We start from the raw sequence: 15301 nt of genomic DNA, 5'->3' as shown, positions 1-15301 counted from the left end.
CAACTCTTTTTTTTTTTTTTTAAGATTTTTATTGGGGAATTGGGGGGATGGGAACAGTGCTGGGGAATTGGGGGAAGGGGAACAGACAAGTTGTTGTCGTTTTGTTCTTCAGTCTGGTTGTGGAGGACGTCGCTTCACTGGCCCAAGTTGGCACCATCATTGCGCTCTTCCCGGGCGAGGCAGATCAGTTGCTGGCTTCTGGACGGCTGCCCAAGCCAACTCTTAACCAACAGTTACACCACTCAGCTGGCCCAAAATGTGGTATATAATGGAATATTATTCAGCTATTAAAAAAAGAAGAAAATCTTGCCATTTTTTGTGACAGTGTGGATGAAACTTGAGGGCAAATGCTAAGTGAAATAAGTCAGACAGAGAAAGACAAATATCATATGTTCTCACTTATACATGGAAGTAAATAAGTCAATAAATAAACAAACAAATAACCAAACCCATAGATACAGAAAACAGATTGGTGGTTGTCAGAAGTGGGAGGGTTGGGTGAAATGGGTAAAGGTGGCCAAAAGGTACAAACCTCCAGTTATAAAATAAGTCCTGGGATTGTAATGTACAGCATGGTCACTTTTATTAATACTACTGTATTGTATTGGGTTGTCAGAAAACTCATGATGCATTTTTGCAACGAAAAACATAGAAAAAAATACGTTATGACTTTTCTGACAACCCAATATATTTGAAAGTTGCTAAGAGTGATCTTAAAAGTTCTCATAACAAGGAAAAAAAATTGTAACCATGTGTGGTGACAGATATTAACTTGACTTATTGTGATGACCATTTCATAGCATATACAAATATCAAATCATCATGTTGTACACCTGAAACTAATATATCAATTATATCTCAATAAAATTTAAAAATTAAAAAGTATATAAAATCTATATCATAATTTTGAATGGCTGCTAATGTGATTGTTGAATATTTTATAATTAATTTAAACTGCAAACTATATTTTCTATAATAAAAAACTAGTCTAATAAACATTGTAGCACATTTATTTTTATTTATAGGCAAGCTTCTGAGATATTGTGGGTTCAATTGCAGACCACCGCAATAAAATGAGTCATAATCTTTTTGCTGATGGAAGGCCTTGCCTTAAATTTGTAAAAAGTGCAACACCTATGAAGTGTAATAAAGTGGAGCACAATAAAATGAGGTATGCCAGCACTTGGCATCTTATTTTATAATAATAAATTACTAAAGTTAAAATTACTAATAACAGGCACATTTATAGCGCCAAATTGCTCTTAAGAAAGACTGTACAAATTTGCACTTCTAACAATAGTATGTGAAATTGCCTGCCCGCCCCCCACCATGCTCAATCTGATAAGTTCTAATTTGATTACTTATTTGGTTGAGCATCTTTTCATATTTTTATTGGCTAGCTGCATTTCTTTTCTCAGCTGTCTACTGGAGTCCTTTGCTTCATTTAATATCAGGAAATTGTCTTCTTACCAATTTGTATGAGTTCTTTATATTTTGACTATTAACCCTTTGTTTTATGTGTTTAAATATTTTTCTCAATTCATTGTCTTTCAACTTTCTTTATAGTGAGGTATATTTGACTATACAAATATTTGAACCAAATTAATCTCCTTTTCTTTTATGATCTTAGTTTTGATGTACTGATAAATAACAAAGACCTTCTTAGTAAAGATAATAAAATAACTGCCCCTTGTTCTCTTTAAATACTTCTATTATTTTATGAGTTTTATTTAGCTTAGTTTTTATAGTTAAACATTTAACCTGTTATTTTATATTTAGTCTGTAAAGTATAAATGGAGATTTGTTTTATTTCAAATCTTAGACAGCTGTCCCAGTGCCAAATATTATATTAAACTCATCCTTTCCCTTCTCGATTTCTGGAACTCCTTTTATAGAGATACTGGACCTCTGACTTCTTTCCACCATTTATTTTACTTCCCTCCACCCCCCATAAATTAAACCAAACTATTTTTGTCCGCCTCTTTTGAGCCGTTGATTCTGTTTATAAATCCAATGATTTTTTTTGCCCCTGCAGGCTACTCACACTTACAAAAGGTGGTTTACGCTGTTGAGAATCAGTGGCACGTGCAGGCCCAGCTGACAATTGTTTAAGTCTACTCCCCTTTCCTACCCAGCTTAGCTTGGCAAGTGGTTGTGAGCTGGGAAATTCTTCACTCAACACAGTTGCTGCCTGCACCTGCCCTCTGCTCCCCGGCATCCTCCTTTGGCACAGGAGTTGGTTTTTCCTCCGGCCTTGGTACGCTTAACCACTACTGTGAGATTCTGTTTCTATGGAAACCATACAGACTTCAGCATTACTCACATTACCTTTTTCAGAATGCTGCGTGGGATTTTAAAGGATGACAGCACACACATAACTAAGCAGAAGCATCTACACACATGCCTGTTTGGTGTGATGAGAGGATAGGTCCCGGAAATAGGGGTGCTAACTGAATTAATGTTATTCTCAATTTTCTTCTCTTTTCCATCCCCTGATAACATAAAGTTCCTCCAGCCATGTAACTCCATCTGCCATTCACATAATTCTTGGTCAAGCTTCCCAAGCTCTGAGGAGACGTTTCATAAAGTAAAACTATTTCTGCCATATCACTAATTGCCTGCTGATCTTTTTTTTCTCTGGCTACTTATTTGAGGACAGCCTCAATATTGCATAAATCATGAATTTTATCATTGGGTAGAATGCTTTTCCATGGTGTACCTTTGTGGTATTATCAATATTAGCATTAGCATTCCTTTAGTCACCATTATAAGTTGAAACTGTTCAATAAAATATTAAATAATAACGGAAGAACCAAGTGTAGTTAAAAACATTACTAAGGGTCAAACTGAGGAAAGCTTAGTTTGGTACCTTTGAGCTCAATGGCTCAGAGCATAAGAAATGACTCCTTACTGTAATACATGACAGACCTTGAGAAAAATATATAACTGCACTGTTTAGTATTACAGTAAATTCATATGTACATTTTAAAATATAAAACTATTTTCAAAATTAACAAAACTATAATAAATCATCAATGCATGAGTCTGCTTTAGCTAAGATACACGTGCATAAGAAAGAATTGCATTAGCCATGTAAATTCAGTATTTCAAATTATATATTTTCAAATTATTATTTCACAATTTTAAAATAAATAATGTAAAATTCTTGGGTAAAATGTTAATGGGTTTTCATAAAATAATAATTGTGACCAAGGAACTTGAGGGGAGACATTATCCAATATTTTTAAAAGATCAAGACCAAACATTTTTAGATACATTTTTCATACAATGATTTTGATACCCTTTTATTTGTTCTTTGTTTTTATGAATTTTCAATCACAAATTCTGCCAAATTTTAAGTTAATGGGATTTCTTTTTCTTTAGTATATTTAAATATTGTTAAGTCCAGGGCCCGTTTGCTCCTTTTTTCCCTCCTTAAAAATGAATATATCAGGGCGGCCAGTTAGCTCAGGTGGTTAGAGCGCAGGCTTGTAACACCAAGGTTGCCAGTTTGATTCCCACATGGGCAAAGGAACTGTGCCCTCCACAACTAGATTGAAACAACTACTTGACTTGAAGCTGCTGTATCCTGGAAAAACACCCTCCACAACTAGATTGAAACAACTGCTTCACTTGGAGCTGATGGGTCCTGGAAAATCACACTGTTTCCCAATAAAATTTCTTTAAAAAAAAAATGAGTATATCACTTCCACTCACATCTTATTAGCTAAAGCAAATTGCATAGTCACACCTAACTTCGAGGGGGTGAAGAATGTAGTCACCCCATATGCTCAGGAAAAGGAAGAGGACTGGAAATATTGTTGAATTCTAGTAAAGCTAGTACGTTACCTGAGAGGTAAACTGAATTTGTTTTTTATTTTAAAAGCTATCGAGTTGCTCAAAGAACACTTTTTTTTAAGTGACAAATTTTGAAGAACAAATCACTTATTTTCCACCTCTCTAAAATATCAGCTATATATAGATTTCTGGGTTCTCCTCCCCTTATGCCTTTTTAATTTTTACATGGTTGTAATAATACTCTAAATACTATTCTTTGTACTGACCATCATGTCATATCTACATTCTGTATTGCTATAGAACCTTTATAATTTTTTTTATTCTGATGTAATATTTCAAATGGAATATTCAATTAAATATGTTCTTAGAATATCTAATAATTCCAAGTCTGACTTAAAATTTGTATTCAATCTAATTCTTAAGCTTTTCCTGTGTTTAAAGAAGATAAACCAATACACTTTATGTCTTAAACACTTGTAGGAAAACCCGCTGTTTCTGGTCCTTCCCAAAATGCAAATTGTGTATGGCCAAACAAAAAAGCTGCTTAGTTCTGAGACAGTATTACTAAATTCTAAAGAGACCACTTATTCTAACATATTAAATAGCTTAAAGATCCTGGAAATAGAAAAAAGAGCAGAAACCTAAAGGAATATGGTTATTAAATTACTCAAATAATGTTATATCTAAAGATGTTAAGTTTTAAGAGAGTGCAATAGTTTAAGAAAATTAATCTTTACTTTATAAAATTTGTTCTTACAAAACCCAAAGCTGAGGAAGTAAGAGAGTAATGTAAGATAATCCCTCAGTTTGTAAAAGTATTTACTGCAAATTTTTATTTAATGGCAAACTCCCTTCAGTGAATTTGAAATAGAATACACAAAAATTAAATTCTTTCAAAGCTTTTCAGGACTGTACCTAAAAGAAAACGATCAACTCCTATGCTGAACTTTAGGATGTTGAAGCAACAGGCTCAACTATGAATAGCGACTCTTAATAGAAGGAAAAAAAAATAGATAGATAGATAGATAGATAGATAGATAGATAGATAGATAGATAGATACACATTCAAAATTAGGCTATTGACAAGAAAGTGGGTTTCAGACAATTTTTAGTTGTTTAGGAAAAAACCTTGAGAATGCTGCAAGGGAGTCTAATAACATTTGTCAAATGAAGGAAAAAAAGCATATACACCTAAATGTGTCCTACCGTTTGAACTTCAATATCAACTTGCTCTTCATCTTTTATTTCTTCCTTATGAATTGATTGAGACTCACTTTTTTGATGTTTATACTCTTCCTGGAATTCTTTGCTCAGTGCCGCTTCTACGTTCTTGACTTCCTCTTTGGCTAAGTGAGTGATTGTGGAAGTACGTTTTGGTAATAATGTTGGAACAGTGCGCAGTGGCGTGACATGATCATAGTGAGTATGCAGGAGTCGTAGAGCGATGTTGCTTGCTGCTAATATCCTTGGAATTTCAAATCCAATTTGTGTTTCAGAGAATCTGACAGTTCTGTACCTGTTAATAATTGATTTTAACACAAAGAATGAGGCCTGAGGAAACTCTAAGTCTGTGAATTTATGCCTAAGCAGTATTTATCTTCATTTTAATTCTGCCACAGTTTTGAATCTCAACCCTTACTTGCTTTCTTTGCATGATGTGAACATAGTTGCTAACGTTATCCTTCTCAAAACACTCTCTTGGGAACCATGACCCAGTACTCTTCTTCATTTCTGGCAGCTCTTTCTCTGTTTCCTCTGTATGGCCTTCTTCCTAACCATCCCTTAAATGTTGATATTACTCAGCTCTCCATCCTAGGCCCTCTATTCTTCTTCTACATACTCTCCTTGGATATTATTATTTTTATGGCTTCAATTATTATTGGCTTGTCAGAAAAGTCATGACATATTTTTTCTATGTTTTTCGTTGCAAAAATGCATCATGACTTTTCTGACAACCCATATTTATATTATCAGTTTTTAACATATGATCTGTTTCCTGGGGTTGCATAGAGGGAAGAAGCAACCTGAATGGACTTTAAGAGGTCCAAAAATGCCCTTACATATGTGTGAACATACGAAAATGTAAAGTTCGTAATAGTCCCAAAAAGTTAACAACTACTGATCTACATTCTAATGACACCCCAAAATATATCTCCAACTCAGATTTCTCTGAATGTCTTCAGACAGTGGCACTTTTATATATCAAAAGTATTTCAAATTCAATAAGTCCAACCCTACAACCTCCCTCACCATCACTATCAAAATAAAACAGAACTTATTCTGCCTCCACTACTTATCTTTTTTTTTTTTTTAAGCTGAGCCATCCTGCCACCTGTTGGCAGCTCAGCGGCTGCTCAGTTCGTGCCGGGAATCGAATCGCTGTTGCTCAGAGCTCAAATTCTTGAGCTTTTAACCAACTGAGCCACTCGGCCGGCCCTCATTACTTGTTATCTTAATAAAAGAACCCGTTAATTCTCTTCTTAGACCTGGGTAGTTAATACATGGCTATTCATTCTACTTTTATTCTTTTAAAATTATACATATTAATTACCTTCAATCTTCTGTATGTAACATATTTTACAATGAAAAGAGTTATATTAGTGTATTGTCTCTGATTTAGATTTAAACCTCAGAGTATTTTGTAGCAACTGAAATGTGGAAAATATTTTGTTCCTCCCTTTCACTAAATATCAAAAATAAAGTCCAATTTTTTCCATTGTCATCTGACTCATCTTTTCATAGCTAGGACCGGAACCTAGTTCTCCTAACTTTTATTCTAGTTAATTTTTCCTAAAACTCACTGCTATATTAACTCAATTAATTTGAAATGTTTATGATCAAGAAGCAACCAAGTGATCATGAATTTATCATTACCACTATCATTCAGAAAACTGTTTCTTTGTTGAAAATAACTGGGGAAACATCACTTACATCTCTAAAAAATAATAAATATGAAAGCATTATTTTGGGGGAAAGCATTATTTTTAACAGTTCGCAAATGTTTTTCTTTAAGTTTTAGACCTGTAGAAAGCACCTCCCACTACTACTTTTTTTGAGGTGAGGGAGGTTAAGTGGGTGAAGAGAAGGGGAAGACCTGATATTTACTCAGCATATATTGGTACTAAACAATATGTTATGAACTTCACATTCATTAATATTTAATCCTCAACCCAATCCTATTAAGTAATATAATCATCATTTTACTGTTGATATACTGAAGCTCAATGAAGCTAAGTTACTTACTGAAGGTAAATGGTAGGTCTATGATTCAAACCCCATTTGGCTGACTTCTTACCATAGATTTTTCCCAGCATGCCATGCTGTTATTTAACAGGCATCTGCCTGGTCATCATGATGTGACTCTAATGTCTCTCAACCTATAGTATCACCCATGGAAATACCTTGGATTCTTCTTGAGGTTTGCCCACACATATAGAGTAACATTTTCATCATGAATGATTTTTTCCATATTTCCACTGTCCAGATCTGCTAAAGTACTAGCTTCCTATAAGAAAACATTATAAAAGATTAGGGGCCTCATAAATTACACAACTTGAAGAGGTTATTTCATCACTTAGATGTTAGATTTCTTCCATTACTTAAAAGAGTTATTTGGGTAAACATAAGATTCAATCAGGGACGTCTGGTAAGATGGCAGAATAGACAGATGCTGTGCCAACTGCCTCTCAGGATCACACCAAAATTACAAATAATTTATAAAATATTCAACCTCAAAGTCCCCTGAACACTAGATCAACAGAACCTCTAAACGAAGGACTTAAAAAGGAGGCCACATTAAGTCTGGTAGGAGGGGCAGAGACGAGAGAAGGGAACACCTTAGCGGTGGAGAGGCTTCTCCAGTTAGGGGAGAAATCCTCCGGCCCCAAACAGAGCTCACCAGCCCAGAGTTACTTTGCCAGGAAGAGGACTACGATAGCTGGCAGTAGAAATTAGTGAGGACTCTCTTTGCTCAACTCGGTGAGGCTGAAGGCGGGTGGAGAACCAGTGGAGCCGGCACACAGACTCACTCGCTGGTTATCTATCCAGAGAAACCCAAGACGCTAATTTGAAAAAATACATGCACCCCCATGTTTATTGCAGCGCTATTTACAATAGCCAACACTTGGAAACAACCGAAATACCCATCTGTAGACGACTGGATTAAGAAACTGTGGTGCATTTATACAATGGAGTATTACTCCGCTATAAAGAAGAATGAAATCCTACCATTTGCAACTATATGGATGGACCTAGAGAACAATATGTTAAGTGAAATAAGTCAGTTGAAAAAAGACAAATACCATATGATCTCACTTATATGTGGAATCTAAAAAACTGAATGAACAAGCAACGTAAACAAATAGTCTCAGAGATATAGAGGAACATTGATGGTTGTAGTTGGGAGCAGGGTGGGGATGAGGGAGAAAGGGAAGGGATTAGACAGCATAAATAGGTAGCTAAATATTGCCACAGGGATATGAAAGTCAGTTCGAGGACTATAATGAAAAATGTTGTAAATATTTTGTAGGGTGTCAGATGGTCACATGTCTTGTTAGGCAGACTGCTTCATGGATGAGGTAGAGGCTTGATCACTGCACCGTACGTACACCTGAAGCTGATGTTGTATAATATTGTATGTCAACTATAAGTGAATATATATAGTCATGGGACGTGGAGTATAGTGTGGGAGTGGAGTATAGTGTGGGAGTAGAGTCAAGGAAATTGTAATAGATATGTATGATATGGGGGGGAAGTGGGTGGCAGATTGGGGGCAAGGGGTTGTCACTTTGAGGGGTAAAAAGTATAACTATTGCACTGTGTTGTACAGCTGAAACTAATTTTAAAAAAATGTTTATTTTACAAATAAATAAATAAATAAATAAATAAATAAAAGATTCAATCAAAATGACAAAGAATTGCTTTAAAAATTCTCAATATGATACAAACATATTTACTTAGTTAAATGTGCTTCCTTTTTCCACTCAGTTTCTCTTAAGGTGTCTAAGGATCAAAGTTGCTCCTTTATGCCCAGGTAGCACGTGTAGATTGCTATGTTACCCTTTTCAATTTTAACATCATCATGACTTTTTATTTTAACTATACACATGCTTCTTTATATGTACCTTATTAAAATGTAGATTATGCTATTGAAAAAGTTGGTCTATTTCTGAATATATCAAGGTTAGAAAACAAAATATCCAGTTTATGAAGTACAGATGAGTCATGTGTTTTACTAGTCAAACATTTGATATCCAACATTAAACATAATTTAAGGATATTCTTAAGAATATTTTAATAAAGAATAACATAGTTTGATGCACCTATTGCTCAACAAATGAGCTCTCTTAAAGGGCTTCAATAAGTCAATATGTATTTGGCTGCTACAATGTAAAAACTTAAAAGTACTGGAGATTGAATTATTGCTGTTTTTTAAAAGTGATCCCCCCACCTTTTTTTTTTCCTGTGAAATTAATGTTTTGAAGTTCACTTGTAGAATTGTTCTACATTGTGGATTTATCTGATTGTTTCCTCATGGTATTGTTTAATTTGCTCCTCTATCCCCTTATCTTTTCTTCATTGGAAGTTAGGTCTAGGTAGGTTTAATTAGATGAGTTAAATCATTTTTAGCAAGAAGGCATCGTAGGTTTGTTGTGTCCTTCATATTACATCCTATCAAGAGGCATATTTTGTCCCAACATTAACTACGTGGGTCTGATCAGTTGATTCAGTTAGTGACGTCCCACATCCCCCTATTACAAAGTACATTTTTCCCAATCAGTAAAGAATCTGTGGTCTAAATACTTTGGCACTATGAAAATAATGTGTTCCTCAACAATTTATCTTTTTACATAACTATTTAGGTAGCCATTGATGGTCCTTATCAATTATTACATTAGGGATTAAAAAATGGTGATTCTCCTAACAGGCCGTTCCTTCTACATTCATCAGATAACATTGTTCTGTAAAGAACTATTCTCCCTCACCCACCACCCCACCTTCCTCCTTTTTTTTGGAGTATCACTATAGATTCATGGGTTTTTATTTATTCAATGTGTTTTAATAAGTTATAGTCATTATGGGTCAGCCAAGTGGCTCAGTTGATTAAGAGCTCGCTCAAGAGTGCAAGCTCTGAGCAACAGCGGTTTGAGTTCCGGCCCGAGCTGAGCTGCCGCTGAGCTGCCAACAGGTAGCAGGAAGGCTCAGCTAAAAAAAAAAAAAAAAAATCTAGTCATTCTTCTTTCTGACATACATATTGTCCCAAATTTGACTAGTGGGAGATTCTCTAAGCTAGTCCTATTTTTTTTACATATGATTCCATTAGACTTTGAGCATTTATTTGCTTTCTAGAACAAGACAATTCAACCTTATGTTTCACTTTCCCTGTCCCAGACCTGAAATCAGCCATTTACCCGAGTAAGGACTGGCTTGTTTTTATGGAATAAAAAGAAATACAGTTCATACTGATATTTCCATTTCAAATATAACATTACAGTATTTTTTCTAATTTTTCTTTTATACACTGTATCTTTTCTCTTAAAATAAAAATCTTGATTATTACAATACATTTCCTTACCTGCTTTTTCTTACAGTATAAATAAAATAGTTGCAAAATTATAATATGAATATTCCTACTAATAATAAACTTAGTGAAGTTTAAGCCTTCCTTGCAGTTCTTTTTGTAATTAGAACATATTCTACCAAGGTTATACCAAGGCTAGCACTATGTTCTGGAATAAAAGAAACCAAGAGACAAAATAGCCAAAAACAATGTGTGATGTTAGCTTTCTGATTAAAAAAATAAAACAAAAAGAGCTATAGAAGATATTCATGGTCTAGTAGGGAAAATTTAAATATGGATCAGATATTAGAATATATCATGGATTTTTAATTAATTTTCTTAGGTATAATAATGGTTTTATGGTTATTTATTATATTATTATGGATATTATCATTAGTGCTAAGATATTTGGGAAAAATAGAGTGACTACCCATAATAGTAATCTTGTATGAACTTATTTATCTAGAGTGAATATCTAATATATAATGTTTTGTAAATTTATTTTCATAGTGATCCTAATAAACCTTAGCAAACACAATTTATAAAAAACTAGGCTTTAGCCATATTGATGTTTTATTTCTTTAAAAATATTTACAATGGTTAAATATGGATACATATATGTGCCTTAAATTATTCCACTGACCTTTACATAATTGTTTAATTTTTTAAAAACATTTTAATTAGTATACAGAATAAAATTTTAACTCTTATAAACGTTAATAATAACATGTAAGCAAAAGACCACACTTACTCTGAGGAGGATTTCAGTGGCTGTGTTAAACTTAAGGTGGAGGAGCTCCTGCAGTTCCAGGATTGACCCATGGTACTGTGTTATGTTTTTATCTTGCAAATCATATGATGGCGTTTCCAATAAAATTAATTTCAATTTCTCAATTAACTATAAAGAAAAAGTATAAAGTAAAAATTTACTATGAAAGTACATGAAATCTGACAAATAGTCAAAGAGAAAGTGAAAAGGGAGATATTCTAACACTTGAATGGAGGAACACATCTTATTGTCAGTAAAACATAGACTTAATACAGGAAAGGATTTTTATGTTATCTCAGAGCATGGAAAAAGAAAAAATTTCCTCCCAAAGCTGCATTATAAGCATTCTCAACCATGTGTAACAGAGCTTTCATTGACGTGTTGATAGATAAGGCACAGCTTGCCATTACCTAAGACTGTGGGATAGGAATAACAAACAATATGGTCATAATGAGGAGGAGAAGAGGAAAATTACTAATATTTACTGAATGCTTACTACATGCCAGGAACTATTCTAAATGCTTCGTATGTTTAATTCATTCAATCCTCATCATAACTCTATGAGGCAGATACCGTTATTGTGCTTATTTTATAGGTGGGGAAACGTAGGACTGTCACTTCCACTTGTAAGGAGCTTGGAAGACGCCACTCTGTCCTAACAACCAGTAAAAAGCAGAACGCATTGAAAAATCAACAACTCTTCTTTGATCTATAAGTGAGGGGAGGACACAGGGCAGATCCCTGTCCCCGGAGGCTGGAGACACCTATAGGTGAATGAATACAGGGAGTCACAGCTTACCAGAGCAGAGGCTCAGGCTCAGCAGCAAAATCACCTCAGGAACCAGCGCCCAGTAGGAGAACCAAAACTGTAAATGACAAATTGCTGGAGGCGCCTGTGGACCTCTCTGAGAGTGAAAAACAGGAGGACAGCCATGGCAGCGGGAGGGCCCACAATACTGTGAGATTTACCTCCAGGAGCTCAAGCAGGTACCCACAACAACAACAAAAAAAGCGGGGAGAAAAATCCCCTCATGCCTCCTGCAGTGGAAGGAAGCCAGGAACCACTCTGAAACACGCCAGAGCACACTGTTTTTAACAAGGCCTGACCTCTGGAAACTAATTAACCAGAGATTAACATGGTGGAGTTTGATCAGAGCCTAGCTCACCTGGGAGAAAGGAAATACCCAATTCCAGCTGGCTCTTACCTAGCCACCCTCTCCCACCAAGGAGGGGATAAGAAACTTTAAAAACACGTGTGAAGTTCACATTCCAGGGCACAGTTGACTAAAACACTGAGGCTTAATCACGGAGCTTTAGAACTCTTCCCCTCCCCCCATCACCACATCACTCAAGGCCTATTTACCGTCATTCCTTTCAACCAGTACATCATACCTGCTTATCAAGGAAAAATTATAAGGCATACCAAAAGGCAAAAATCACAAATTTGAGGAGACAGAGAAAGGAATAGAAGAAGTATTTGAAATAATAATGACTAAGAATTTCCCCAAATTAATGTCAGACACAAATCACAGATCCACGAATCTCAGAGAATACCAACCAGGGTAAATGTCCCCTATAAAAACTGCCTTAGGCATACTATTTTCAAACTACAGAAAATCAAAGATAAAGAAAAAAAAACAAAAAACCCTGACAGAAGCCAGAGGGGAAAAAACACCTTACTTTAAACACAACAAAGTTAAGACCTAGATACCAACTCCTCAGAAACTGCAAACAAGAAGAGAGTGGAGAGGTATTTAAAGAGAGACAGAGCATGACTGAGGAACAACTAGTAAGTGGCAGAATTTAGTTTTGAACACTGACACAGATAATATATAGAAAATTTCTGAATTAAGAGAGGCAGCATAACATCATAATATAGGGTAGTATGGACTCAAGCCAGAAGCTGGGCTTCAATCCTGGGCAAGTTACCTATTTAATGTCTCTGTGCCTCGACGTCTTCATTTGTAAAATGGGAATAATGGTGCCTACCTCACAGGGTTATTATGAAAATTCAGCAAGTTACTATTTCTAAAGCCTGGCATAGCAAGCGTTATCTTAGAGTTGGTCAAATATGTACATTGGATATTTGGAGCTTGATTTTTACCATGGGGTCGCTGCTGTCCACTTCTGTCTGTCTTCCTTGTGGCTTCCTAATTCAGTCTCCTATTGCGATGATTGCTCTCCTGTCTCCTGTTACGTTTCATCTTCCCTACTATTCATTTCCAGTAACGTTGTACCCCACATTCATAACAGGAAGACGCCACTTGCAGCTCGTCAGCGGTGAATGCCAGTGCTGCTTCCTGCTGCCACCCTGCTAACTGCAGAGCACCAGGTTCCTGGCCCAGCCGTGGGCCATGGTGGTCTTTTTGGTAGAGAGCTATTCGTTCAATGACAAGAACACTGTGTGATAAATCCACTGGTGTCCAAATATCTCACAGCGTATGGGTGGCTCTTTGGAGCCTTTGGAAAGTCAGAGGCCCCTCTAAGGTCTCATGGAGGATGGTAACAAGTTGCAATCTACATTTCTTCATACGTACAATGAAACTCATCAACTCATTGTCCAGATTAAATTAGGCAACGCATGTCATATGCTCTGTTGAGTCTGGAGTTAGGCCATTTATAGCAACATGGAGGAGAAGTAAACCACAGTGACAAGAAACACACAAATATGGTGAGGAATTAAAACAAAAAATATAAAGTGTAATAGGACGAAGAAGGGTGAATTCCTTTCAGTTTCTAATGTTATGTAGGTGTGGTCTAAGTGTGGATTTCTTTCTGTTTATCCTAACTTGGGATTTGTTGTATTTCTTGAAGCTGAAGGTTTATGTCTTTCCTCAGTTCTGAAAACTGTCAGTCATTATCTCTGAATACTGTCTCTTCCTCATTCTTCTATAGCTCCTTCTGGTACTCCTTTTCAATAAAGTTTTAGTCCTTCTTGCACAATCATACTTACATGTTAACCGCTCTTCCCTATTTTCCATCTGTGTCTCTGCTGTATTCTGGTAAACTTGTTCTATCCAACTTCTGACCTACTCTTGATTAAGAATTCTCAACGGACATTTTTGTTTTCCCTTCACTAAGCTAAAGACGAGCCAGACCAGTTCCTATCATCTCCCTCTGCAGAGTTAAGTTTTTTCCCTATTATCCACCATACCTTTTTTAGGCTCCCAGCCTGACAGGAGGTCTCATTCATTTGTCACTGTGCATGTGCCCTAGGCTTTGCCTTCTGAGGGCCCTTTAAACCCATGTTAAGCCACCAGGGGTTAACAGGGACTTTCTGGGAAGCCATTGCCTTCTACACTTGCCCACTTTTCTAAATTGTTTTATGACCTCCAAGATTTTCCCTTACTTTCTTTTGAACTAGGCAATGGGCTTAAATCATTTCAAAATGTTTTTTTCTAGCATTTTTAAGTGCATTGTAAAGTGGTAGCTCCTCAGGCTAGCCTATCTATCCTATTTGCAGCAATAGAATGTGGGCTATTCTTATTCTTCTTTGTACTTCCAGTGCTTAAAAGAGCAGGTGCCTGGCACATAGTTAACATTAAAAAATATGCCTACCGAATCACTGAATAGTGAATAATGCCAATTAAGGATAAAATTATGCACTTCCCCCAAGTTATCTACATAAATGGATGCAACTTAACTTATTCTTTGCTTGAATTAGACACACATATAATTAACGTTTCACATTCATGTTTGTTGACCTTATCTAAAGGCGTTAAGACGTGCTTAGGAGTTAAAAAAAAAAGAAAAAAGATTAGCAAATATTTTTCTCCATAGCCTAGGAATCAGTAATGTTATTAATTGGAAAATATCATATTTATTTCTTTTTTTAGGATGAATTTGTAATTTCAATAATTTAAAACTATGGAATAATACTTAAGTACTTACATGCAGAACTAGTTTACTCTTGTCAATAACTTCCTCAAAAGTCTCATTGGCTTCCTCTTTCCACAAGCTAATGAAAGTGTTAATCTCCTGGGCTACTGAAGGGTCGGGACTCCCATCACATTGGATGTAGTGTTTCCACTATGGAACAAAAATGTTTGAAGGGTCACACTAATGAGAATTCAACCAAATATTAAATTACTTCTTTTTAAAGTACAAGTTCTCATAACCTAGCTTTCCCAATTTAGGCAAAAAACATATCATGATTTTAACTAAGTTACTTGAGT

General features: G+C 35.6%; 1 protein-coding gene across 7 annotated transcripts in view; it reads right to left on the bottom strand.

Annotated features, from left to right (window-relative positions):
* DNAI7 (dynein axonemal intermediate chain 7) overlaps nucleotides 1-15301 on the bottom strand; it is a 60876-nt gene that overhangs the window by 25690 nt on the left and 19885 nt on the right. For 6 of the 7 annotated variants that reach the window (XM_019654632.1, XM_019654631.1, XM_019654635.1 and 3 more), the window contains 4 exons: nucleotides 15018-15155; nucleotides 11109-11255; nucleotides 7200-7303; nucleotides 5005-5314 (listed from right to left, as the gene is read on the bottom strand). In XM_019654632.1, the coding sequence (XP_019510177.1) occupies nucleotides 5005-5314; nucleotides 7200-7303; nucleotides 11109-11255; nucleotides 15018-15155 (699 nt within the window). Of the gene's footprint in view, nucleotides 1-5004; nucleotides 5315-7199; nucleotides 7304-11108; nucleotides 11256-13230; nucleotides 13720-15017; nucleotides 15156-15301 lie in introns of those variants that run through there. The other variant, XM_019654634.1, reaches the window with a different exon arrangement.

Source organism: Hipposideros armiger, unplaced genomic scaffold (genome assembly GCF_001890085.2).
Source record: "Hipposideros armiger isolate ML-2016 unplaced genomic scaffold, ASM189008v1 scaffold_227, whole genome shotgun sequence".
NCBI classification, from domain to species: Eukaryota; Metazoa; Chordata; class Mammalia; order Chiroptera; family Hipposideridae; genus Hipposideros; species Hipposideros armiger.
The sequence above is the reverse complement of the archived record's forward strand: the minus strand, read 5'-3'. Positions and strand labels throughout refer to the sequence as shown.